At 37.7% G+C, this 27,892-nt stretch overlaps 2 protein-coding genes across 3 annotated transcripts; one reads left to right on the plus strand and one right to left on the minus strand.

Annotated features, from left to right (window-relative positions):
* Window positions 1-53: 53 nt before the first annotated feature.
* Window positions 54-19,266, plus strand: LOC113675540 (general vesicular transport factor p115). Its single transcript, XM_089187637.1, has 32 exons — window positions 54-163; window positions 243-329; window positions 975-1,039; window positions 1,558-1,628; window positions 2,343-2,458; window positions 2,974-3,038; window positions 3,549-3,586; window positions 4,552-4,607; window positions 5,265-5,312; window positions 5,444-5,516; window positions 6,380-6,464; window positions 7,027-7,088; window positions 7,883-7,941; window positions 8,282-8,357; window positions 9,027-9,091; window positions 9,450-9,538; window positions 9,667-9,751; window positions 10,091-10,163; window positions 10,520-10,565; window positions 10,933-11,042; window positions 11,471-11,520; window positions 11,690-11,800; window positions 12,281-12,399; window positions 12,758-12,869; window positions 13,934-14,003; window positions 14,714-14,847; window positions 15,355-15,414; window positions 15,663-15,732; window positions 15,830-15,981; window positions 16,885-17,109; window positions 17,310-17,537; window positions 18,191-19,266. Exons 1-32 carry the CDS (start codon window positions 86-88, stop codon window positions 18,443-18,445), a joined length of 3,033 nt encoding a protein of 1,010 aa, XP_089043763.1. The 5' UTR covers window positions 54-85; the 3' UTR covers window positions 18,446-19,266.
* On the minus strand, window positions 19,208-27,727 carry LOC149052952 (muscle, skeletal receptor tyrosine-protein kinase-like). 2 transcript variants are annotated; one of them, XM_089187716.1, is made up of 9 exons: window positions 27,513-27,724; window positions 25,401-25,560; window positions 24,034-24,485; window positions 23,141-23,491; window positions 22,418-22,705; window positions 22,116-22,303; window positions 21,712-21,891; window positions 20,595-20,796; window positions 19,208-20,022 (listed from the first exon to the last, which is right to left on the minus strand). In XM_089187716.1, exons 1-9 carry the CDS (start codon window positions 27,592-27,594, stop codon window positions 19,859-19,861), a joined length of 2,067 nt encoding a protein of 688 aa, XP_089043842.1. In that variant the 5' UTR covers window positions 27,595-27,724; the 3' UTR covers window positions 19,208-19,858. The 2 variants fall into 2 exon arrangements, with proteins under 2 accessions (XP_089043842.1, XP_089043849.1); XM_089187723.1 differs by lacking the exon at window positions 21,712-21,891 and having other exon boundaries at window positions 19,640-20,022; window positions 27,513-27,727.
* Between the last annotated feature and the right edge of the window lie 165 nt (window positions 27,728-27,892).

Consider the following 27,892-nt stretch of genomic DNA (forward strand, 5'->3'; position numbering starts at 1 on the left):
GCTGTTGCAGTTTCTGCTCGGTTACCAAGAAACTTATGCCACGTCGCGCGCATGCGTACGAATAAATTTACTACAAGAAACAAAGATGGAGTACTTATCTCGCGGATTTAAGTCAGTTTTGGGCAATCAACAGGGTGGTTCTCAACCTTCTCCTCACGAAACGGTGCGCATTTGTTTAAATTTTGTAATCTACGATGTGTGAGAGTTTCAGACATTTATTTTAACAATCAATTTTTATCCAGGTTGAAAGATTATGTGACCGCGTAGCCTCTTCTACGCTGCTGGAAGATAGACGGGATGCTGTTCGGGCGCTCAAGTCTCTCTCGAAGGTAAATTTTTAATGAAAATTAAAAGGCCTCACCACAGTATTCTCGTAGAAAAGCTCGATCTTAACCGTAAAAATGCAAGGAGTTTACACGAATGTTCCATGTCATACTGTTCTGGGATGGGAATTAGAGGAGTTTAAAACCGTCGAAGGCATTAGGAAAGGAAATTGTTGTCCAATAGAATTTCTTTCATTGACGGCCTAATCAACGTCTACAACAGAACTGACCAAAATTCTAGCTTGCGCAATGGATGAAACGTCGCAATCAGCTTAATATTTGTGATCTAAGTATATCAGTTAAGTTATCCAACGATGGAGTTGTTTATCAATTAAGTTGTCAAACAACTAGTACATTGAATCTTCCTCTCACACAATTCCTATAAAATTATCAAAACTCCAAACTTGTTGGTTAGGAAGTTAACAGTTTCTAATATTACATTCAAACTGATTAGGGCTCACAAGTACAACTGTATATTATTACAAACGAAAGTTTTTCCACTGATTGATGAGCTGAATGCTCTTTTCAATCTGTCTCAGGAAGGCTGCTTTCGATATATGGTAATGTTGCAGTTAGGATAATCACATTCAGCTCTGAGATTGTGTCCGGTAGTAAGGATCGAGATCTCTTTTTTTTTTTTTTTTTAATCAGAAATTCCGCCTTGAAGTTGGAACACAGTCAATGGATCTCTTGATAAATGTGTTACAAACAGACAGGTAGGCTGTGCAGGGCTTCAAGCTAAATTTTTCTCAATTCCCCATTTAGAAACCTAAAATGATGAAAATAATGGTCACCAAAACATATTATTTAATCAGCCAAAAACTGAAATGAGATAAGGTTAAGACCTTTGCATATCAAGAAGAGAAATTTTGCATCCTAAATGAACCGCAAATGACTTCATTTCTTGACAAGGTACATGTATTTGGTTACATGGCATAGTATTCTGATTAACAACTATGATGACAAAATGATTGCCTCTAGAATTTTCTTTAGTGACTGATCAATCTGTACCATTGAGTGCATCTACTCTTTTTCCTTGTTTGGTGTTGACATTAGTTTACCCCTGGGGATATTTTGGCAAAAATAAACAGATACAAACATTAACATTTTAACAATAAATTTGAACTGTAATACATGTCCATGTGTTTTTTTTGTCCATTTTACTTTTAATCTCTCTGTTTTTTGTCTTCTGTTTCTTTTTTTATAATTTCAATGTTTGATCTTAAAATTTTAGGAATGACACAGAGATCACAGGTTTAGCCTTACAAACTTTTTGCAACCTGCTTTCTGCTGATCCAGCTCAAGGTGAGATTATATAGATTTTAACCCTCTGACTCTCAAGATCTGATTGTTAATTCTCCTCACTAGCTGCTACACATTTCCTTGTCAGTTAGTTACAAGAATTTGGTTTTAGATCAAGTTAACAACTTCCACCTGATAAGTTTGAGTATTCTCATTACCTTTTTGCTGGATAATGTATGGATATCATAAGGAGGAGTTACTTATTAATCACTTCGAGGAGTTTAAGGGTTGGATAAAGAATATTGTGGGTTAAAATTTGGATTTGGTTGTTATGTGTAGTTTTTCTTTCTCTAAGAATCACAGCAAATTTAATTTGTCAGGAACAAGAGCAAATACCAATTAGACCAGTTTCTATTGATTTTCTTGTTAATGATTCTCCTTACTATCTGCCATTGAATTCTCATGATGTTGGTGTGAAGAATTAATTTTGATATTGGATCAATTTATAATCTCCATAATTTATATTTTACTCTCATCAATTTTCTTCATGTTGTATTGATATTGTAAAGAGAAATTCTGGTCACTCATGGGAGTTAAACGGTTAATACCAATTAGTAACTGTAACTCTAGATTTGTAAATAACATACATGTACCATTGCATTTAGTATTAGTAGTATTAGCAATGAAATCATCCGTTATCAATATTTTATAAATTGACAAATACTTAAACAATTTATTGTCAAAGAAAATTTAGCTCTGTCTTATTTTCTTTTCCAGATGAAGGTGGTCGAGATGCCAGTCAAACTGCTTCTGATGTTGAATTAGGGGTTCAGTTTACAGAAATTTTCATCAAGAAAAGTGATAATGTCACTTTGTTACTTGGGCTTTTAGAGGTACTGTATACTGTATACAGAAGAAAGTTAAGTAGTTGCTGGATTTGCAATCAGTGATTTTTGTGCCATTTTTTTTCTCTCTAATCCTATACATGTCTTACTATATTTGATGATAAAAGATACATGTATAAAACAAGTAGTGGGTTGTTTGAATTTATGAGCAATTTGCTACTGAGCTTAGAAAAAAAAATGGCTTTTTGGTTTTCCTTGTCTTGTTGTTGTGTCGTCCTGTATTACTTATCAGGTGGTATATAAATTGTGCTAGTGATTTGAACAGACAGAACAGGAACCAAATTTAATTCTGTTAATACTGATAACATAATAAAATTGTCATGCTGAAAATAAGTAAGATGTTTTCAAGCCATTTTGTACAGTTCTTTCTTTTGTAAGTTGGTCAAACCAGGATATGTTATAATGTAATCTTTTGAGCACTCCCTTAACCTTATCTGATGAGATTACGTTTTACAGGCATACACTTAGCAACATGAACTAACAAACTTTGCATTAATTTTCAGGAGTATGAATTCCAAGTTAGATGGCCAACCGTTAAACTTCTTACTGTGTTACTGACAAACAAAAGGTAAAAAAACGAAAGACAACCTTATCTTAAATTTCACCCATATACTGTACAGCCTGTATTACTGACTCCATTTTGTACACATAGAACTGTACATGTACAGTATATTCATAATTTTGGTGCATTTTTACAGATTAGCAGCAGATTAATGAACAGTTATTACAATAATAATTTAAAAAATAAGTTGTACATATAGCTTACATTACAACTCAAAGATGCATGTAATTTGACGATGCAATGCAATTCATTCCTCTGAGGATTGAGGCTTGAGTCCAGGTTTGAGATGTTCAATCAAGTTTCAAGATGCTCTAAACTTATTTAAAGCATCTTAAAACTGCAAATGGAGATCCTGGAAAAGTTCTTTAAGAAACTCAATCCTTGATTTGTGATCCTGAATTCTCTAAATTTTCAAGGATCAAGAATCAAGTTTTGAGCTGAGATTGTCAACTTTTTTTGAGGGGTACTGTCAACAGATCATTAATTTATTTTGATTGATTTTGATCTAATTTTCAGTTATCAACTCCAGCAGTGCATTCTAGTAAGCCCCATGGGTAAGTTGAAGAACAACACTTGTATGTGCCATTTCACCCTTAACAACATAACCTTTTAGTTCTATCATTGAAGAATCGATTGGCCAGTGTGACTGACCATCATCAGGCCTGCTGCAACCCATATACTATATGAAGGGCTTGTTCAGGGCTCTCAACAGGTCTTCACTGCACAGTACCTGTACCAGCCACAAGTCTATATGTTATGGGTGGTTGTATGGAAGACTCATGCACTGTACATTGCACATGAGTGATTGCAACTTGAAAATATTCCAGGACTCCATTGGTTTTACCTGTTGTTTTATTCTGGCCAGTCAGATGCAATTACATCATGCTCACTCTTATTTTCTTGTGCTTGAAGTTGAGGCATTGGAGACTCACATTTTCTTGCACTTGCTTTGAGACTTTAATTTTGAGTTCTCACTGGCTTCTTATGATAACTTTTTTCCTCAAATAAGAACATACAGTCAAATAAGCACCCTCCCTGACTTAGGCCATAATGTCAAACGAGTGTCCCTCTCAGAAAGTGTCACCCCCTCCCCCCTCCTATTTCACTATTTTATATACTAGTAGGGATACAAGGAAACATGTTCCTAATGCCACCCTATTAAAACTTTTTAAGCTTCTGCTACAGCTGAACCAGTACAGGAGGAAAGTCTCTTTTTTTGTTCAAGTTCTTTCTATCCCCATATGGTTGTATTCCCTTCATATATGTTATCAGTACTTTAACTTTTGTCCTATTTGTGTACCAACTTTACAAATGCTCTCTCAATCAAATCACCCTCTTTGCAATAAGCACCCCTCATTTTAGCCAAAACTTTAAATAAGTGCCCACCTCCTATTCAAGGAAATACACTAGCTGTAGAAGTAAATTGTTTGCAGTTGTTTTAAATACTTTTTCTTTTCTGAATTGTTGATCAAGTCTTCTATTGAGAGGAACTTTGTTTTTATTTCGTTATGTTCTGAAGGTGTATCCAGACTAATGGACTTACTGTCAGACAGTAGAGAAATCATCAGAAATGAGGTACAGCTGATGTTTATTCCCTTATAAGGAATAAGGTTTTTAAAGTTTTTATAAAGTTGATTGCAGCTTCAAGTAGGTAAGGCTGTTTCTGAGGTGTTGAATAAGACAATATATGTATGTAGTATAATTTGTACATGTGCATTGTATTAATTGGTCATTATGGTACTCACAGCTGTGCTCAAGGAAAGAGACCAACTGGGTGTTTTAAATTTGTCTAATCAAATTCAATTGCGCGATCGTGCTTCATATTCCTATGGTGCACGCTCATGACATCAGCAAACATATCCCTCAAGAAAAAATTTTCCATCAGGTTGAAAATGTTATAAAACAATGGGTTCATACATCAGCTGTGCATTCATCGAGATATGAAGTACTTTGGAAGTTTAGAGAGTATTCAAGAAGCTAGAGTTGCTCTCGGCTATGCCTTGAGCAACTCTTATGCATCTTTCGTGCTCTCCAAATTTCCCACATGCTTCATATCTCGATGAATGCACGCTGACGTGTGAACCAATTGTTAATTGGAAGATAAAAACTAAATTGTTATAGTTAAGCACTCAATAACTAGTTCAAGATACACATGCATCAATGAATACAAAAATGTATGTTCATGTAGCTAGGAGATTTGTCATCTAACACATTGTATATTGCTTTTTTCAGGGTCTCTTGTTGCTAATACAGCTTACCAAGTCTAACGCTGCTATCCAGGTTTGAGCCAGATTTCATCGGTTCTGTGAATTGTTTCAATCTTTGCATATGCACAATATATGTATAAAGTACAATCTACAATCTACAAACAATAATAATTTTTTTTCTTTCTTTTGTCCCCCTTCAAATAGAAAATTGTTGCCTTTGAGAATGCATTTGACAGACTCCTTGAAATAATTACAGAGGAAGGTTACAGTGATGGAGGTGAGTGGAGATGTAACTATGGCCGAAAATTTTTGTGCCATAGCATTGTATGGGAAGTGGTTACTTCCAAGAATTTCCAACAACAATTCTATCTGTGGTAGCAGTTTCATGAACATAATTATACATATAGGTCAGTCACAAACAGAGTAATTTTAATGTGGAAAAAGTGTTGTTAATGGGTGAATATTTTCAGAAACAGCTCTGTTTTGTTTTATTTTAACATTTACATGTACGTATATAAACTAAGGTATATTTTATAACACAGAAGTGTTCAATTTGATTGCTGAAATGACACTGACTTATCAGTGTGAAAAGACCACATGTACTTAAATTTTTCTGTACAGATTGTATGAGTGCAATGCTCTTTAATAATCCATTAACATTTTAAAACCACATGTGCATCTATGGGTGGTAAAACAGCTATGAAGACACAATGATTGCCCCCAGAATATTCTTCTGTGATTACTTAATCTGTACTATCAAGTACCTCTGAGCTGTTTTTTTCACCATAATGTGATACAATGTACATGTAAATTTGAAATATTTCTTGTTCTCATGCATATTGCTGGACAATGACAATAGTTTTTCTCGTGCCATGATAACTTTTCTTTCAGCTTCTGATACTTTTAAAAAATTTAATTACAACAAATCACTATGGGTGTATTGTTCTAAATTATACATGATCAGTAAGCTAAGGTTTTCGTTACATACCAGTAAGAATCCTGTTTGTCCCTGAAAAGCCCCAATGAGAAGAGGTCAATAAAATATTGCTAATAAAATTATTGCATTGTAAGTCCCAGGGTAATTCCAAAAAAATTTCAGTTACTTGAAGTACTTCCTTTTGCTCTTTTGCTCTCTTGCAGGAATTGTAGTGGAGGACTGTTTGCTACTGATGCAAAATTTATTAAAATTGAATGTTTCAAACCAAAACTTCTTCAGAGAAGGGAGGTATGAGATTAAGTTTTTTGTTTGTTTGTTTGTTTTGAAATTGTTTGTTTTGAAATTGTCTGTTTTGTCCCTTTATTGTTACTCACTGTGATGTTGTTGTTGTTCTGGTGGTGGTTAATGTTGATAGGTGTAATTTTTCTTTATGTTTTAGTCTTTTGACATTTTACACCCAAACATCAGTATTGATATTCTCCATATTTGTCTTTATACTTTTCCTTTGGTACTGACAGGGAGAATCCATTTATTTAACCACAGTTTCTTAGGTTGGGAGTCACTTCTTTCATTCTCATGATCTTAATGTATGATTCAGCAGTTTTACTACCAGGAGAAATTAGATGCTGGTCGTGCTTAGGGTTTAAAAGGGTTCATTTGTTGCTGCAGTTTATTCTTTTTTTAGTGGATGTGTCTGTGCTTGTTTGAAGTGATGTGTTTTTTGTTACCCTTTGTGTGATTCTTTTTGTCTGTTTTCAAATCTTTCTTAGCAACAACTATATAGGAATATGCCATTGATTGAATTTGTTTTAAGTTTTCAATGTTTTTTGATTGTTGTTGTTACCAACAGTTATGTTCAAAGACTTACTGCATTCTTTGAGTTGGATCAAGTGTCTTCACCAGCCACTCCTGGTCAGTCTTCGTCTTCTGTATTGGCCAATTTTTTTTTTCTTTTGCACACAAAATCCCTGGCATTTTTCAATGACAGTTCTACTTGTAAGAGCCATCCAAATCTTTCACAAATAAAAAATGGCCCCTAAACCCCTAGAAGTTATTAACATGTAACTTCTCCCTGCAATATCCATATATTATCCAGCAAACAGGTAATGAGAATACTCAAAATCATCAGGTAACACTAAATACTTGTAGCTTATTTTAAAGGAAATCTGTAGCAGTTAGAGGGAGAATTAACAATCACATCTTGGGAGTTTAAGGGTTAATAGAATTTAGTAATATGAAAAAGACAGCAATGGTTTAAGAAGTTCTTAAGTCAAGCTGTATTATTTTATGAATAAAGGGGGTAAGTTTCTAAAGAAACTGTGGTGCTGTGTCAGTGGGAGAGTATAGCAGGTAATTTAGCATTAACAACTGAGTTGAAAACGTAAATTGGCCACTGTAAAGAGTAAAAAAGCTGCCATTTCGAAAGTTAGCCCTTCATCAGAGTGATAGACGAAGGGCTAACGCTCAAGACGTCAGCTTTTTTACTCTTTACAGTGACCAATTTACGTTTTCAACTCAGTTGTTAATGCTAAATTACCTGCTATACTCTCCCCATTTTCAACTCAGTTGTTAACACTAAATTACCTTATTTATTTTATGTTTGGAGAAAAAGCTCCATCCATTGCTCTTTGATATATGTAGCAGTTTCAGTGAATTGTTATGTAATTTTAAACTAGCTGTACTTATGATGCCTTATCTTCTTGCAGAAAATCAAGACAGCACATGGTCAACACAGAAAGTGTCAAATATCAAGCTTATGTTGCAGGTGAAACAAGGAAAGACTACATTATGTATAGAAAGTTGTTAGCAGAGCAGGAGGTGGTGTTTAAGTTACTCAGTTCAGTTGAATTTCTCAGTCAGCATCAAACAGAGTTTTGTCTGTTGTTTTAGCTTATCAGCCTTGTGGTCTAAGTTGACCAAATGAATTAGAACATGCTACTAAAATGGATATATCATGTTAGACATTTTTGCTCAGTATTTTGGCATGTTTTTCTGTATGTTGACAAGCCTCCTAGGGAGAGTTGAAATACAAACAACTAGTAATCAACTTAATTCTAATAATTTAATTATTGATATCAGGACTTGTATTTTTTTTCCTCTTTCAGCTTGTCAGAGTGTTAGTTTCTCCAGACAATCCTCAACAGGCCACAGCCACTTGTCAAAAAATAATGAACCAATGTGGTGAGTGCCATAGTACTGCCTGCTTGAAATGACCATCAATTGGTAAAATGTTAAAGCACAATGCAAATTTACTGTATAGTTACTGTAAGAGTGATGAACAAATAATCAGTTATAACCTCAGTTGTACTGTCAGTACCTATTTCATATTGTTCTGGATAATTGAGTCTTGTAACATGAATGAGAAACAGCTATGATGACAAAAGGATTGCCCCCAGAATATTCTTCTGTGATTACTTCAAATCCATACTGTCAGTCTCATTGTCTGAGCTGTTTTTATTGTGAGTTTTCCAATTATTTGAATGCTCCTGATAAAACCAGGTCCATTCAAAGACTGGTTATCAACCGTGACTAATTTGAATTTTATTTCACAATTATCTACTTGGAATGGTATAGCATGTCTTTACCTATTGACTTTCATATTGTTACTCTCCTCCACCCAGGTTAAAAATAGTCAGTAAAGAAGCCTGGTGGATTGTTCAGGGTTATCTTGTAATTAATAAAAGTTCTTTTCAAAGCGATGGGGAAGGGGATGAAAGTGACAGTGCACAGAAACTTGTGAAATCAGGATATGTTCCAGCAGCTGTGGGAGAAAATTTAAGCAGACTTAACGTTACTAAGCTTTACATAAGCTCACGTTTGCCAATTATTAATTTCTTTTGTCTGCATTAGGATTGTTGAGGTTACTTTGTGGTATACTTATGTCAACTGGAATTCCTGCCGACATCCTCACTGAGGTAAAGTACTTAGTGATGTACACTTCATTATAAACATTTACAGTTGCATTCATAAGCCTATGTTATAAAGAATACCTCCAAGAAGCTAGAAATCTGTTGCACACTGTGGTAGGCAACAAATTTTTAGTCATGAGTAATGATCAATGTAGCCTTTAATTTGCCACTGAAAGCTAAACAAGTGATCTGCAATAATTTTGGGGCAAGTGGAATATGCCTTTGGCACTTTCTTTGTCTGGCTTAGATTTTATATCATATTTGCATTTGTGGTCAGATAAGACTGTCTTATGAAATGTTACAGTAAGTTGAGGCTGTTTATTAATGCGATTTTTTTGTAATATTCCTTCATTGAATCAATCAGACTATCAACACTGTATCAGAAGTAATCAGAGGATTCCCAGCAAATCAAGAGTACTTCTCTCAAGTGAATGCTCCTTCAAACCCCCCTAGGTAAGACACTGTCATTTTGGAAATGTACCATGTTTTTTCTCTCTCTCTTTTTTTTTTTTTGGCACAATTCCACACCTTTCTCATTAATATTACTATGTACGCATTGCATGCTTACGTTTTTTTTCCAGCCCTGCCATTGTTGTCCTTCTCATGTCCATGATAAATGACAAGCAGCCGTTCAACCTTCGCTGTGCTGTCTTGTACTGCTTTCAGGTAAGTTCCAATCAAAGTTTTGTGTTAAACATGCTTTACAAGATGGCCGTAGGAGTAACTACTAAATGAAATTTAAAAAAAAAGTGTCAATTGAAGGCTGTATGAATGAAGGCAACAATGCTTATAGGTACTGCCACTGAACAGACGATGTGTTAAGGAAAGAAATTGTTTTGTTACGTGGGCAAATATAATTTTATGGAATGTTCAAATTTCGAATCCCATTCTCCTTAAACCACTTGACAGGGCCACCTCCACTTGCTGGCTCAACTTGTTCCCTTATTTATTTATTTTATTTTATTATTTACTTTGATGACGTTGGTTTTTTTTGTTTCTGAACAGTGCTATCTTTACAAGAATGAACAGGGACAGAATGACATTGTGACAACATTGCTGCCATCTTCAGCTGCAGCTGGTAAATATTACGAAATGTTTACCAGAATCATTCTTACTTTCCTCGTTGATCGCTTTTATGGTTTATTTGAATTGGAGTTAAGAATGGGGTGCGTTTCGATTGAGTGTTGCAATGTACTTGCAAATTTGACCACAAAGCAGAAACGAGAAGTGTTATCAATTATTCTCAAGAAAGTGCAGGAGACTTTGCTTTTGTGGCTGCTGGTTTTTCTCTATGTCTCGGGAGGTTGCCCTTCTGAAGATGTTAGGGTTTATTGCCAATGTGTTTGTCCGTTTATGGTTAATGGGCATCTTTTTAATTTCTTTCTTTATTTTGCCTTTAACCACACCTTATTTTGACTTTTGCTTCATTTCTAGCTAGTAACATTTCTGCAGGACAGCTGCTTTGTGCTGGTTTGTTCAGGTAGGTATTGCAAAAAGCTGAACGGAATGTGTGCTTCTACAACGCATACCACCGATAGTCCATGTCAACTTCAGTTATACCAGTTGGTTCCTGAAGCCCTCGAGCTTCAAAGTTGTATCATAAACTAGGAACGCTACTCTGCACGTTGCCCGAATATCAGGCATATGGAAGTTACGCCCGTTAGCCTTTATTGTTATCCACAATCACGCTTCCAATCCAGCCCTAGCGTTGGATTGAACTGCGTGAATTTCGTGACTGCCCATTTTTATTCCTATAATGAGGCGCTTTCTAGACGCAGCCAAATAATTTTAACCAAAGAATCTCGGACTGACTAATATCGTTTCATACTTTCACTATTTCTGTTCAGTCCAGACCCTCTGTCCAACTGGTGCGCGGCAGTAGCTCTTTCTCACTGTCTAAAGGGTAACCCCACCCAAAAAGAACAGCTTCTTAGAGTACAGCTGGCAACCAGTGTAGGTGAGTCTTAAATTCTCTTTACCGATTTCGGAGGTGTTCTTGCGTTTAAGTTGGGAGAACTTCGCTTTTTGGTATGACTCAGATGATTCGTATGTTGAATGAGGAATCGATCCTTTCTCTTAAAGTGCTAGTGCAGAAAGTATAGACTGAGAGAAAAGCAGGCTTCGATGGGGTGTTAATCAGTGCTTTCCAGATATGGGTAATGCCCACTAAGCCACGTTTTCATAGCGAGACTGATGTTTAGTTCGTTTGTTTGTCTGTTTGGTTGTTCCCTGCAAGTGACTTTGATCACAGATGAAACGTGAAATGCATTTTACTTGACTTGCGGATAACAAGAGGCGAATGGATCCTGACAAATGACTTTGAAAATCATAGGTAAAAATGTCTTGGTAGTGTGTAAGCTCTGACAGATTCTTTGTCATTTTTAGGAAATCCTCCAGTTTCCTTGCTTCAGCAATGTACCAACATGCTCTCACAGGTAACCATGACTAATGTTCTTATAGATTAATTTAAGTTATTGTAAAGAAGACCGTGGTGGTAAGATAAGGCATTGCTACCCAGAGGTTATATATAGTTGTTAAATCAAATCGTTAAATCGTTATATATAGTTGTTATATATAGTTGTTTACGATTTAATTTTTTCGCAGGGTGGAGAGATACAAACACGTGTTGGTTTGTTGTTGTTGCTGTGTTCGTGGTTATCCAATTGTTCCTTGGCCGTGTCTCATTTTCTTCATAATTCTGCCAACATTCCATACGTATCCTTAAGCTACTGAGCTGTGTCAATGAGAAAGTAGAAACTGGAATTGTTCAAAGTAGCTTCATATGTAATCCTCAACAGGAAACGTGTACTAAGGTGACAGGGCACGCGTGTCATGACACGGTGCGTTAAGCGTGTCACAAATTTGCAGATATGTGCATGTTGAATACGCAAAAAAAGACAGAAGCGGTGACTCGCGATAGTCGCTCCCCGCCTTTTGTATTATTTGTAACAGGCTGGAACTGAAAAGGTAAAGGAAGAAGGAAAGTTCAAATTTTGAGAACGCGAGGCATAGTCGGAAGTGCAGTCGTCGGCTTGCCTTTCTTTATTCGCGTCTACATTACGAATGAACGGAGTCCTCTTGACAATGGCGACCAAAATTTATCTTGGGAAAAAATTAAACTTCTCAGTAAGCCTGTAAATTTCCTATCATTGTTATCTTCTCAAAGCTATTCCTAGTCTCCTTAACTGCTGTAAGCTGATGGCTCAAGTCGAGGCTCATGGCGAGGAAGCTGACAGACTGGTTGGAGCTCTCTGTGCTCTTCTTTTAGGCATTTGTTTGGATAACAACGACAATTCAGAAGCTACATGTCAGAAGTAAGTCAGCTCTTGCTCTCAACCCTTTCATCCAAACATCAGTATACATCTTCTCCATACTGTTCTTTATACATTTCTTAAGGTGCGGACAAGGAGAATTTGTTTAACAATCAAGATCAAGAGTTTTTTTAGCTGATGATCATTTTCTTTATTATTGGTACCTTTATGTGTGTTTTAGGGGTGATACTGTAAGGAGGGGCCTGGTGCTAGTCACTCTTAGGGGGTGAAAGGTTTTTGCGTGCTGCGGTGAAATGTCTCTCACGAGTTATCGAAAGAGATCGGGAAAAAGGGCCGCACAACGAGACAGTTGTATGATATATTAGACACACAGTAATTGTAGACTATACCTTTTCTACAGGGACGATCTTCGAAACTTAATAATCAAGAGAATAGGGAGTGACAACCTTTTGGACAAAATTAGTTTTATATCCAAGTCTGAGTTTTTCACGGCTGCCGTCAAATCTCCTGAGGTAAAATAACTTTGCTATGTTCAGTGATTTTTTTTTTGTTTGCTTTCTTTTATTTTCTATTCCGCTGTTTATTTTCGTTTTGTTCTTGTTATTGTTGTGCACCTGTGCTTCATCACTGGCACGCGAGCATGTTTCAGGTGGCAACGGGAAAGCTGTGAGAGAAAAAATGACATGATTTCCTTACAAACATGCACGAGCTTACTTTTCAAACTTTGACCCTACGAATGGCGGAGGGGCACCTAACTCGCCAGTAAATAACGTCACTATCAGTCTCAATCCAGCTCTCACGATGCGACCCAATCGGCAGATTAAACGGAAAAAAAATAAATAAAATGCATAAATAAATTAGATGTAATAGTTTGCCCGGGGAATCTTAGCCAAACGTAACTTTGGGATAGATAAGAGTCAGAGAACTAGAAAAACAACCACGAAAGTAAAATTAGGAAAGCTTCGTATCGCAGGGCGTGAAATTGCGCCTAATACAGGCGCCAATGCGACTAAATTTTTTACTTTGGCGACCAAATCCTGAAAGTTAGTCGCCAAATTGGCGACTAGAACGTTTCATCATAACCTTACCAAGAGATATAGTGAATTAAAAAGATTTGCAAAGATAAATCCGCGGCAAACTTCCTCGTTAAGTTTGTTTCCAAAACGTAGCACAGGCATCTCGATCGATAACTGGACGCCATCTTGGTTTTAGATGAGCTTTAACGTTGTATATCATCCATCCTATTGTCCACTTTGTAGCACGTTAAAGATCTTTTCCCTAACTTCATTTTGGAGGGTCTATCTAGAACGACGACAGCGTAAAGAAATATTTTGTTTGTCTTTGAAAATGGCGACCAACTTTTTTTGAATTGGCTACCACTTTGAAAAATTTAGGAGCCAAGTGGCTATCAGAAAAAAAAAATTAATTTCACGCCCTGTATCGGTAAGCCAATATTAGACAACAGGTACAAAAATTGTCCATTGAATCCTTTACAGGTTTCATTATCTTGTTATCTTGGGAAATGTTGATTACTCTCTTGATTGAGGTAATGACCGAATGATTTTGTCTACCACAGATCAAAGTCGAGTCAGAGAAGCACGTGTTATTTGACCATGAATTTACTAAGCTGTTCAAGAAGTTGGAAGGTAAGTTGATTCAGGTTATGAATTAATTCACTCCCCCACCCCTATCCTTATTTTTTACTGTCGCTCACCCCCTTGGTACAAATAACTTAGCCTTCCACTGCCGTTAAAATCAAAGAAGGCGGCTATAATTTTCGTCAAGAAAATACTGAGCACTCACCCGCTAAAATTACCCCATCCCCGATCCTTTTATTCCGGACTATGATAATTGTATAATATACAACACCTACATGTAGAAATGTTTTTTATTTACCTTGAAATTTGGCCAGAAATTAGACAGATTTTTCTACCATATGTTTCCGCAAGTTTTTTGGACGTAACCGTGAACAAAGTCCTATAGCATTTCAGTTACTGTCATACGAGAGATGAGTGTATTGTACACGTTCAGGGTGCTCCCAATATACACTGCAGCACCTTTGTTTCGCCGGCTTTGGTAACCAATTTTTCTCAATTAACTCTGACTGGTATGAACTTAAAACGTTTATGATGTATTTTCAGCAAAGCCTCAAAGTTAAGTTTTTGGCAAAAATTAGTAAAAGCAGACTCCTTGAAACTAACTTGAACATTCTCATCTAAAGTTAACTGCACTGGCTTTTTCACAAGAACTTGTGGCTAATTTGTCTTCCCTTCACTAATATTGATCATTTCTTATCTTACTTTTTTTTTTGCTACGATGATGTTGATTTAAGCCTTTGCTCCTTTTTCCCTTGAAGCTGCTGTGACTAAAGCTATCGAAGAGGAACCTTCACACCAGCAACTAGCGAACCACGTGAACGGGAAACCCTCACAGGGAATGGAGAACCATGACTCGATCATATCATCGTACAAAGAACTTATTAGAGAACAGGTGAGTGTCACGTGACCCTCAATCAGTCCGGATAGTTCAACGTTCTCTGTGTGTTGGAGGGTCGGAGAGTTGGTGACTTAGTAATAGTCCATTTTCAAGTTACGTGCTTGGTTGCAAAGCCTTTGAACAGGAGTTAGGCTAAGGGTGACCTTGTTAAGATTCAAGCGTTGCTGTTTTTCAAATGTAAATTACCTTGTTATCATGCTAACTAGATACTGATCTCTCTCACCACAAGGTCACCTTCAGCCTCACTCCAAATCAAAGGCTTGGCACCTAAGTTCACAACGGTAAAAAGGCCTCTTAGCGCCTTGGTCGCCAAATAAAGAAAGCCAGATTGCAGCTCCAGCTAGGGTCACTGTGATGTGCTCTTGAACACTGAACTCACTGAAATATTTTTTCTATATTACCTTTTTATAGTTGTAGTAGTTGTCCAGTGCGCGCCCTTCTTATGTATGCAAGTATATCCTAGTCCTATGTAGGTTGAAAAGCTTTTTTTTTTATCTGCAGGATGAAGAAATCGGAAAACTGAAATCAAGATACGGTGACATGGAGTCGTCTTACAACCAGGTGAAATGCTACGACTTCTTCAGTCCTTGGGTCGTTTTTTTTTTCGGGCAACCCGCATGGCTTACAGGGATATGTTGCATCTTGAGTGACTCTTTAACTCACGGTCAAGCTATCAAGAGTTTGTAAGAGAAGCAAATTCTTTTGTTAGTACAAATGCCAGCCCATTGTTTGTACATTAGAGTAAGCTTATGGGGAGAGAAATTACTTGATAAAGGTGCAAGTTGTCAACGCTGTCTTCTCATTGACAGGCACAAGCACAGATTCAACAACAGTCTCAGGAGATCCAGGAGCTTCGTGAACAACTCCTTGTGGCTCAGAGTAAGAAGAAATCTCTTTTCACTTTTCCACTTTCTCGTTTCTTTTTCTTTTCCATTCGTGGAGATAATGTCCATATTTTCTGGTTTATATTGCGCAGCTTTTCAGCCCCAGTCTTCGGGCGTGACTGAATCATTCTTCACTGAAAATGTGGAATTAACAAATCTTAGAAATCAAGTCAGTGATCTTCAACTAAGTAGAGACTCGCTACAGGAGGATGTCAAAACGAAAGATGAAAAAATAGGAAAGTTGGTAAGTGCAACCTTAAGATCAAGCTGTCAATTCTGCTTGCTAGCTCTTTTCTGATAGTTTCTTTTAATGGTAAATACTTGTATCCTTGTGTGAAATACAACTTCTGTGTTCCTTTATCCGACGAAGACGTTTCCTCTAGGTTTTTCCTCTTCCTTTCATGCTGAACTTTGTTCGAAGCCTTTGCTTTCTCAATACTTACAACTGTCAAATCAGTTTTAAACTGTGCGTTATGATGGAATAAACAATCCGTCCGCGATGTTGAAACTTTTGATATATAGGTTCTGTGTTAATGGTCGTCTGTTCCGTAATTTATTACAGATGACGTCAAACTGTGTTAACCCTTTAACTCCCATGAGTGACCAAGAAAGAATTTCTCCTCGCAATATCAATACAATATCAACCAGATAAGTGATAAGAATAACGGAAAATATCAATTTGGGGAAAATTAATTCATCCGATACTAAATTCTTAGAACTAACATTATAAGAATTGTATGGTTGACGGTAAGGAGAATTACAAATTTGATCTGGGAGTTAAAGGGTTAAGAACATAAGACTGGCACACTAGGCGCAGCTGAGTATGTCACTGATGTTCTTACCACATGTTAACCACGTGTGTGATCTAGTACTACAAAGACCCACAGCAACATGGAATATATTTGTTTTGTACAACAAAGAAGTGAAATTTGTGAATTATGACGTCATGTATGAGTCTTTCCTCTAATAGATCATGTGAAAGAACCAATCAAATACGTGTAGAATTAAGCTTATTAGATATTTATATCCGAGAGTTTATAGGCAACCACTAATCACAGAGTACGTAGTAATCAATTTATTGTATAATGAAATGTTGGTCTTTGCTGAGAATTTTGTAAGTTGCTGATATCACTTTATCTTATTTTAGGAGAAAGACCTCGAAGTCTGCCAGGCCTCGTTGGCCGTGGCTCATGCAGCCGCTGAGCTAGCTGCGGGCTCAGAAGCTGCAGACTTCCCATCAGTGCCTCTGAGCCTTACAAGTCAGCAACTAGAAGAATTAGAGCAGCTCAAGCGAAAAGTGATATCACAGCAAGAGGAGTTAGACGTGCTTAGAAATTTGAACACAGAACTTGAAAACGAAATGGAAGTGATGGTAAGTAAAAAGACGGGAAAAATTGCACTGACTTACGAGTAATTTTTTAATCGAGAGTCGAATTCATGAACAACACAACTGACATCATTTAAGTGTTTTCTGTGACCAAAAGAAAAATTTGATGTGGTCAAAGGAAAACCCATTGAGATGCAATCTCTATTGAAAGTTGCATTGTTTTTCGTCATTTGAATTATATTTAGAGAGAAGAGGGGATCGATACGCCAACGAATAGCACAGATGAAGTGAAAGCTGAACTGGAGAGGGCCAGAACGGAAAGCCACGACAAAATAAGACTGTTAGAGGAAAAATTAGCAACCACGGAGAATGAAATGAGCAGAATGAAAGAGGAAAAGGCAGATCTGGAAAAGGAACACGAAGATCTTTTGGTTATGCTAACTGAACAAGATAACAAAATTATGAAATATAAGGTAATTTTATATGTGATGTAGATTCATGCCCAGAACTAGAGAATCTTCAAATCTGAGAGTGGTTCGAAGTTACATATCGGAGAAAGGAAAGGCTCTTTCTCTCTTTTTGCCTGAATGGCTTTGACATTATTTGAATGAATGTAACTGCATTTGACACCTTCGTTCTTAGATTTGAATGTCAGTTTTCCATACTCTCAGGCATTTATTTTAAACAACTGAGGTTTGAGAATTTGGTGATGAATCAAACGGTATTCCATTCTTGATATTTCGTCATTGCCTGTCTTTTGGTAGCGCAGTGGTATTGTAAGGAAAAGTTGATCTTTGTCACTCTTGGGAGGGACAGGGTTAAAAGTATGGAAATTTGTAAAAAGGGCCTCGTAAAGTCAACTCTTACCGATGCTGTAAGGCCTCGTATTAACCCTTTCCAGACTGACATCAGTATGCATATTCTCCACACTGTTAGCTTTACATTTCCTAAGTTGCTGCAAGTAGAATTTGTTTGGCAATCAAGAGTTTCTTTAATCGGTGTTCATTTCCTTTGTAGTAGTGACCTTAATATGTGATTCAGGGGTGATATTGTAAGGAGAATTTAGATGCTGGTCACTATAAGGTGTTAAAGGCTGAAAAACCTTTGTCGTTTCCCATTTACGCAGAAACTAGCGAAACAGGCTGGACAAGAGGTCAGCGAAGACGACGATGACGGTGATGACGATGACGACGAGGAAGAGGAGGACGACGATAACGCGGAGAATGATGACGATGTTGAGAAGAATGATGAAGATGATGAGAAGAATGATGACGATGAAAATGAAGACGGGTCTGATAACCACGACGAGAATGAAACAAAACAGGACACAAAACAGCCAAACACGGACGACACAGAATTGGACGATGAAGAACTTACGTGAAATACAAAAGAATCTAACTGCATCAGCTTATTGATGTTAAACGAAAAACTAGGCATTCTAAACAGAAGTAGAATGATGCCCATTTTTAACGATAGTGTATATTAATTTTATTAAGAATTTTAAATTCATTGCATCAGTTCCGGCAACAATGAATGAGTTACTTCGTCTTTGGTTCCTCAGATTACACGTTCTTAAAAATGATCAAACTAAATGACAGAAAATTGAGAAACATTTCTAAACGTCATTTGCCTATATTGAAAAATATTCAGCCAAGAGGAAATGTAGGATTTTGTCTTCGTGTGTTCGTTTTACAAGGGAAACGAGACACTTTGGAAAAGAATCAAAGTTCTTTCCTCCAAAGAAAAAATAATAATAATTTATATACTGGTACTTGGATTTACTGTGTTGTTTGGTAGAAGCTAGCGTTGCAACGTTCAATTTTGTTTGTTACCCAGTTTTATAAAAACACGGAATTTGAACAAGATTGTTCGTCGAGCGTAAAAATTAAAGAAATACTTTCTGAAGGAGTTAAGTCATCAGAAAATTGCCCCTTTCAGGTGGGAAACGTAGAATACATTTTCCTAAAACACATTACAGTAGCCAATTAGAACAAATGTGGGAGGAAAGAAAGAGGATGGCTATGTTTTGTGTATCACAAGCTTGAGGAACTAGGACTTTGACGTTTTTCTTGAAGAAGTTTAGTATGGGATTATTCAGGTAAATCTTAAAAAAAGATTTTGTCAGTTGGCACTCAAAAAACGATTGTTGTTTCCAAATTTAATAAGTTCTAATATGAATTGTAATTAAAGGTTATTTGTGCACTTGTTGTGTGAACTTATGCGTAATCATACTGGTCAAAATTGACTCTGTTAGATTAGGGAAGGGTTTCGCGAAACATTTGAGTTTCCTCTCGCAAGTGCAATTTCGCATCCAGTGGGTCATATTCGATTTGCACCCTCTATCTTGTTTAAGGTGGGGCACGGATAAACTCGAAGGAAAATGGAGAACCGGCGTATGAAATTCAGTCAATGTTTTCCCTCGTGAGTAGGTTATCAATTTTGAGTGTTTAAGCTAACTCTGATCGGTTCAAGGATTATTAAAGCAATTTTCAAAAGAGTTCCGAAAAAAATCCAGGATTACACTGTTTTGCTTGGCTGCGCTCATTAGCTCTTAAGGTATTTTCCTTTCTTCAGATTGGCCATCCTGATGACTTAAGTTTTGATTGTACGAAACTTCATCGAAAATCCCTTTAACACTGTCTAAGGCTTAATGATAAATCCGCGGCGAAGTGTAAATTAGAGAAACGTGACTACAATATTGAAATATAATAGAGAGAGGGGGGTGGGGGTGGGGGTAGAGTGGGCGTGAACAATCCTGACGATTGCAATTTAAATTTCAACACCCAAAACCGATCTATATTTCAAGGCTTCCGTCCGTATCACTCATTCTGACTTCTTCGGTCGTCGTCGTCGTCGATCGGGGCACATCGTAATTTTCATGGAACTCGAGCACTCGTGGAAATTTGCGATCGCCTTTGGTATGACTTCTGGGAACGTCGTAGGTTTCCAAAACAATTTCTGAAAATAACAATAGTGGATATGAACTAAGGCGTTTGCCTATTTCCGTCATGTCGTTAAGAAAACACGGAGCCTTAACGAAATGGACAACTGGACGAGTCTTTAAAATCAAGCGAGAACCCCGCAAAAAGAAATCAATGAATAAGTACATGAAAAAAACACTGGGACGTATTTATTGGAGCACTTTCAATAGAGGAGTATATTGAGGTGCTCCTCTCGAAAGTGGCACTTTTCAGGCTAAAAGATTACGAACAGGTTTGAGGACTTCAAACGTCAAAGCGTGGAAAATGGTAAGGAAAAGTGCCATTGACGCTCTAGGAGTGAGGTGAGAGGTGGGGAGGTGAGAGGTGGGGGGAGGGCAGAGCCCAGAGGGTTTATAGAGTACTTTGAGTGGGTTTGGAGCCGAAGCTATGAATACCCTGACCCTGCTCTTGAAAGAAAAATTGTTCATTTCGCTAATTTTCCATCTAAAACACTCCTTTTGTTTCAACATGTGATCACATGACATTTTTCAAGGATGTGTTACTTCTCTGTGATAAATAGAGGGGAAAGAAAAGTTAAACGATTGTTACCAGGCAGTGAGACGCTCATGTTTTCAGACAGGAGCTGGCTGTTTGACTCGGCACAACTTCCATAGTTGCTGTTAAATGGATCACTCAAGCGTGTCTGTATCTCAGAAAATTCTAAACGCTTTTTGGGATCCTCATGCCAACAATCTTTCATGATAGCGTACACGAAGTCTGGACAGTCACGAGGCTGGCCCAGATGAATGCCCTGCAATAAAGGAAACCGCTTGCTGTTAGGAATGACTTAATCGTCCCCAAAGAGTACCCTAAGAAAGAACCGCGTGTTGGTGCCCAGATCTCCAACTTAGCGCAGAGGTCAACAGGCGTTTATGTCAAGAAACCAGAATAATTGACTTTACCTTCCCCTTTTCTCGAGGTCAATGTTCGTATTTGAATTTGTGAATTTTAATCACTGTTTACCCGACACAGGGGTATTCAGCACTCTCGCCTAACCTCTCCTTTCATTAGGAAAATTTGCGATGTATTAGAGTAACACGTATGGCTCAGTTGACAAGCACAATAACCTAGGTTTAAAACTTTGAAGCTGGCTTCTTGTTCAATCTGTAACTAAGCTGTAGCTTTACTTAACGACTAAGGACTGGACTGAAAAATCAACTTGTAAAATGAAAGAATTAAAGTTTGCCATATGGACAGAAGACCGTAAATTAGTCCCGCCTACAACATGAACACCTGGGTTACTGATCTATGTGAAAAGGCCCTCAAAAAGGCTGACCATAGAGACGAAAGCTGATCTTGTTGTAAACGATTTTCCGCTTCTCCTGACAAGAAGCGGTAAAGTCTAAGCATGTAAAGACTACGAAACTCTTTCGTCAGGAGAGAGCTACTGTTTAACCCTTTGGCCCCAGGCCCCTGAGAGTGATAAGCATCTCATTTCTCCCAACGTCACCCCCCTGAATTCAACTACAGAAGCTCTTGATTGTTAGACAAATTCTCCTTATAAGCACCACAACAATTGCATAGAGAACAGTATGGAGAACTTGCCACCTGTGGTGTTAGAGTAGAAAGGGTTAAATATGTAAAAAATTGAGTCCTATATCGTAGTTTTAGTACCCAGACCTACCCCTACCAAACGAGTAGATCTCGCGGTGAGTTTTGTGATTACCTTTTGTATAAAGTGTATCACTTCCTTGTTGCTATAACCGTAATACGGTTGAAGAGCAAATGTGAAAATCTCCCAAAGTAGCACGCCATATGCGTACACGTCTGACTTGGGGCTAAATTTGCCGTAATTTAATGCTTCAGGAGCAAGCCAGCGGATGGGCAAAGCAGTTTCCTTGCTCAACTGAAAATCAAAAAACTGAAATGAAAGGTCCCTTCCGTAAAATTTAAAAAAGAAAAAAAAATCAAGCATGTCTCTTGTAGATGGAAAGAAGGCGGTAAAGTGGCCTAGAACATGGTGACTTGATCATTATCTCGTTTTCTGTATCATAAGTGTTTTAATTAATCTTGAACAACACAAGTACCTGCTTTATTGTCATTCATTGCAGTTTGGTATTGTAAGAGTACCTTGTAATAATCTGAGGTGTGAATGTCGCGCGACATCCCAAAGTCCCCAATCTTCACCACAAGGTCATTCCCGACCAGACAGTTTCTCGCTGCCAGGTCTCTGTGAACAAACTTCATCTTGACCAAATACTGCATGCCAGCAGCGATCTGGGTCGAGATTTGGAGAAGGTCTTCGTGGGCAAGGTAGACTGGTGAGAAAAATAAAGTGAAATTGCAGTATTAATGGGGGATTTTCTCATACCGTTAGACAGATGGATGGATTGGAGGATAAATGGATGGAAAAACGGATGAACGGATAGTACCTTTATTTGGTTCCTGTGATTCCAGGGGGGTTTCAGCAGCCGGAAAGGCATTCCTCAGATAATGGTTCAAATCCCCACTACTCATGAACTCAAAGACCATGCCATAAGGTTCCTCCTCGGTTGATACAGCCAGGAGTCGAACAATGTTTGGATGTGTGAGAATGGACATTAGAGTCACTTCTCGGAAAAACTCGTCTTTCTGTTCCTTAGATGGATCATCTTTCAACGCTTTAACAGCAACTAGAATCTCCTTCTTGGGCTTTTCGTCTGTAAGACCAGCTGCACGACCTAGAAAACACTGATATAATGAAGTATCTCGTATGTTCTCATCTGTAAATAGCGAAAAAGGTTTTCGATATCAGCTGGACTTGGTCGCTTACGACAATTTGGCTCACGTGAACAGCCACTAGCTGTGCATAGTCACTGACGGGAGTTGTTTAGCCAACTTTAACAATATACCACACTTTCTATCGGTTTGCCGACGTAAAAATCTACGCGGGTAGTTGCCGCGCCGGAACTTGAGAAAGTTTGTCAATCACTAACAGGAGGCAGATGGACCTTGGAGAATAGAGTAATTTGAACTCAAGCGTTACTCGAAACATTTTGTGAAGAACGATTAGCAGCTGCCTGGTATATCCACGTTAAAAATAATGTGCGGTATATCCACGTTAAAAACAATCTCAAAAGGGTGTAGATGCAGCGTGCACAGAAAGGTGAGCTTACCTTGAAAAACTTTGCCAAAAGAGCCTACTCCCAGGTCTTTTACATAATGTACGTGGTCCAATCTGTACTGCCTTAATCTATTTGGATCAAAATGCCGCGACAACAATGTATCAAAACTTTTTAGGGACTCTGCTCGTAATTTATCTCTCATTGAAAAAGCCGGCGGCTCGACCAATGTCTCCATGTCATCTCGGTGTCTTCGCCAAAGCAAAAATATGATAATGCACACCACAATGGTGAGCAAACTGACTGTGACAGTGGGTAGAAAGATGCGAAGATTGTCGTCGTCACTGCCTTGGTTCGTCTCTTTCGTTTCTACACTAGGCTTGAGTTTTCGTTTTTCTTCGAATTCTGCGAATTTTAATAATAAATCTATTTTAAACAGATTTACCATACGTAACCTGCGCATGCGCGCTAGAATATTCCATAGAAGTAATTTCGTTCGCGGCAGTCCTGACTCTAGTCCAATTGAACGGTTGCCAAATGCTCCTGTCAAGTCTAATATAATACTTAATTGGCTGGTAAAATCACCGAAATAAATTGAATATGAGTGCCTGCGCAAATTCGTATGGACAAATACAAGCAGAGCCTAACGATTCGTGGTGCTGACCAATATGATCATGGTTCTGGTAATGAGATTTAAGACTCTCTGATATAATGAGTTTGTAAACCAACGCGAATTGAAACCTGCTTGAAGCGTAGAAAAACGCGAGTGACCAAATTGGGATTGGTTTTACTTTGCATCTGATTGGTTTAAAAGGTGGCGTTATTTTGGACCAATCTCAGAGCAAAGTGAAGAAAAAAAAGTAGTCCAGTATCACTTTCGTTACTCAAATTAGATTTTCTCTTAAAGACACCGCTCCTTTTCTCAAAATTAAAGCAGTTTCACTCACTGAAAAATCCAGAATTGATACAAGTCTTGTTCCCAGGCAAGCGCTCGTAATACGACCGAGGATGATGTATGGAGCAGTTAGGAATTCCTCGATGTATAAAGTCAATATGTTCATTATGCACATAGAGCTTCACTCCCCCAATCACTTGATTTATGGTTACGCTACACTCGTTAAAAATTTCTTCGCAGTCTTCCTTACAAAAGTCGAGTATCGTGCCATCTGAGTAACAAGGCGGTACGGTGTAGTGGCACAGCATGTTCACCATAATGTACCTGCATTTTTCATTGTCACCAGCGAGGTCATTGATGATGCCAATAACTTTTGCAAGGAACCGCTCGGTCCCAGATAGTCCAAAACTGTTGTCAAAGAAACGCTTGGTGTCCCTGTACTCGGGTAGTGTTGTAAAGGAGTCGTTACAAACTGTTCCTTCGTATTCAAAACAGGCGCCTCCCCTAACAGAAATACAAAGCCAATATTAAAACTACTTGATGGTAAACAAAAATTTTTGTGCACATAGCTGCTTTGTGCACACAACAAGGCGGGAAATTTGCTCCCGTAATTGCAGTAGTGATGATTATGTTGAACTGTTCCACGGGGCTTAATTAGTAAAAATTAAGCGAATTAGTGAACGGCACAATGGTAGCGCGGGAGCGAAAATGGTAAAGGTTCGGGTCGGGTCGGGTCGCGTACGGAACACGTTCATTACGCGACCCGACTCAACACTCCCTCGTTTTTTTCACTCCTCTGCTTGTACCGCGCCGTTTACTTCGGGACAGGCTATGATTATGTGAGCTAATAGATATTATGTGTATCATAAATACGTATATTAAGAGAATGTAACATTCCTAATGACGACCTTTACACTCAGAAGTTACACAAAGTGCGCTTGCGCTGCTTGTGTGCAACCACCCCACCAACCATTAAAGTTTGATTTCATTACAGCTGCTGTAATACCATCATAAACCATTTTTTTTAATAATCCAGCAACGTCATAATGTTTGCAATTTGCTCGACGTGCTTTTCCTGGCCCGATGTATGTTTGATTTATCTAAGCTGAGCTGAGTTCATTTCCTCCTAGTTTTTAATTAATTCTAAATTAACAAATCTGATAATTACATTTCAGGAAAACAATAGAGAAAAACAGGGTCAGAGAAGATAAAAAATAAAAAAAAATTTGAAAATGGTGCTGGACCCACTAAAAACTCTATTGCGAAATGTCTGAGGGTCTCCTTGCAAAGTCATAATGACTATACAGTGCGGGTTTTCATACAGAACTCGATCTTTCTCAAGAGGAGCGGTGAATTTTCTTCAAATGGAAGTGAAAGCTAGTGATAATGGTGACGACGATGATTAAGCATGGGACTTACCGCTTTGTATAGCATTTGTCTGTAGCATCGGCTTGGGTATCATTCCAGCAACATCCAAGATACATGCACGTGGTAGAGTTTACATATTTTGGCACCATACATCCAACTGTCTCATTAGTAGCGATTGCAGAACAGTTCCATCTAGGCCTCTGAGGTACTCCTTGGAACAAAAGAAATAAAGCAATCGACAAATTTAATGTTGCCTTGACCACATTCCTCGACAGTATTTTTTTTTTTATCCGATAATGAAGCAGAAAATAGGGGTTTATTTTATAACTTGTTTTGGTTGTTTGACCAATTTTTCTCCTTCTCCACAACGATCCCTTACTGGGTGATCCTTATTTCTCCTTTTTTCTCTCAGTCTTTTGTCATTTACCAGGGTACCATCCTTTTTTTAAGGCCATTCCTTACCCCCTTCCTCTCCCCCTTTACGAATACTTTTTCCTAAAAGCTACGATGTGCATCTTGATAGACAAATCACACTCGTACCCAGCTACTCCTGTGAAGCGTTTGACGAGAAGCCTTTGCATTATAAGAAGTCTATATTTCTATATCCTTTACGGCATAAAGAAAAATTTTCCCAGCTATTTTAAATGCTCATAGGTATCAATCCTACATAATAAATAATCCTATTTAGCTGAAGTAAACGCATTAGGTTTGCGTTAATGTATGTAAAATGAACATTTCTCAATGGCGTAGAAAGCTTTAAAAAAATATGCCTCTAACAATTGTGATCGGAGACGGATTTAGATTTCAAGCGTCGAAAGTCTCAAAAGGATCTCCATACAGGCGCCGCCTTGAAACTGAAGATTCAAAAATAATCAATGATTGGGAAAATTTGTAGTGGTGAAATACAAAGAAGGCTCATCGGTTTGGAGCGCATTTCGATAGAGCGTCGAAAAACTTAAACAAAAATAAAATACAATGGCCAATCACGTGAAAGGAAATACTTTAAAGAGCCAATGAGAATCGAACTCAAAGTGAAAACAACCAAACTGCCTTAAGCGCGGGAAAACGCGGGCGACCGTGACTCGAATTGGTTCTAGTTTTGCATGTTATTGTTTGAGAGAGTGGCGCAAGTTTTCTGGATCAATCACAGATGGAAGAAAAGTGAAACCAAAGGAATATCGATCACTATCGATACTCAATTGAAAATTGCTCCAAGAAAGACTAATTATCTCGGCCATTATCGTGTTTTTCGTAGACAACACCTAAGGCTTAGAAAATGAAAGTTGCAATGTATCCAAGTTTTGATTGAGATATTCCGATAAATGAGGTTGAAAAGCTTAAAACAACAAATAAAGTTTCAATTTAAAAATTAGTTTATGCCTGTTTTTCTACAATACAGTCATTGGAAATATTCTTGACTTCAGAGTTCGTACACATCCTAAAACAAATTTGCTTGAATACAACCGAGACATTCCTCTATGCCACATTTCACTTCGGATAAAAATAATGGTAGGAAACTCATTTATGATTAGCCAGCTCGAAACCATAGATTAACTTAATTCGATCAATACTTTCTTGACTCGTGCCCAATTATGAGGCTTAGTTTCACTGATTTAGCCCCCACACACAGATGCGAAGATACTGAATTTTTATCGGCAAAATTTCATAACTTTGAACTGTTCAATAAGGGTTTTTCTGCTGAAATATAAAACGAAGATCGATATCTATCGGCATTTGCATTAGTTTTCCTTCCACTTGGAATGGATAGCGGAACTGATCAGAGCAAAAGTAAAAATTTCCTTTATGGTAACTTTTTAAGATACTGGGTATATACTTATGATAGCCAACTAAGTTTCGTTCTGATCCACTTCAAAAGAATGAAACCAAGTCAATAACTTTAAATCTTTCTCTCTCTGAAAATATAAGGCGATGTGTGTAAATGGAACACATGAGTTATTCGCGTACCTTGGCCGAAACTATAAATATTCAGTTTAAACGGAGGATTCCCATGTGACTGACAAACTGACAATCTTTAAATTGAAACGCGTATCGATTTAGCCGCTATCAAATCACTTTGATTACTTCAGGTAACCCTTGGCTATCGAAAGGTTAATTTACTTGAAGTATTTTTCAAGTAAACTAATGTGTAATGTTACAGCTTACCTTGTTTGCTGTCAACGACCCCAAGCTTATCAAAGAATCGAACACAAAGCAAGACTACACACGGAAATAAAATGTGAAACATGATCGACAATATCTCCAGCTGTGGCGAAAAGGTCTCAAAGTTTTAATTTATCAGTCTCACTTCTTTTCCACTTTCCAGCGAAACTGAATTTGTTAATAATGATGTTTTCAGAAATCGCATATTAATGATCACTGTAGCGGCTTTGAATGGGGCAAGGTCAGTATTTCGCTTTCCGTTGAATATGCATATAATGAATACGCTGTTCATGCCACCACGCCGTTCTCAAAATCTCTTTATATACAGTCCAACCCGTATTAACGCTTTAAACACCACGAGTGATTTGTAAATTTTTTCTTCT

This window comes from Pocillopora damicornis, chromosome 1, assembly GCF_964200805.1.
Source record: "Pocillopora damicornis chromosome 1, jaPocDami1.2, whole genome shotgun sequence".
Taxonomy (NCBI): domain Eukaryota; kingdom Metazoa; phylum Cnidaria; class Anthozoa; order Scleractinia; family Pocilloporidae; genus Pocillopora; species Pocillopora damicornis.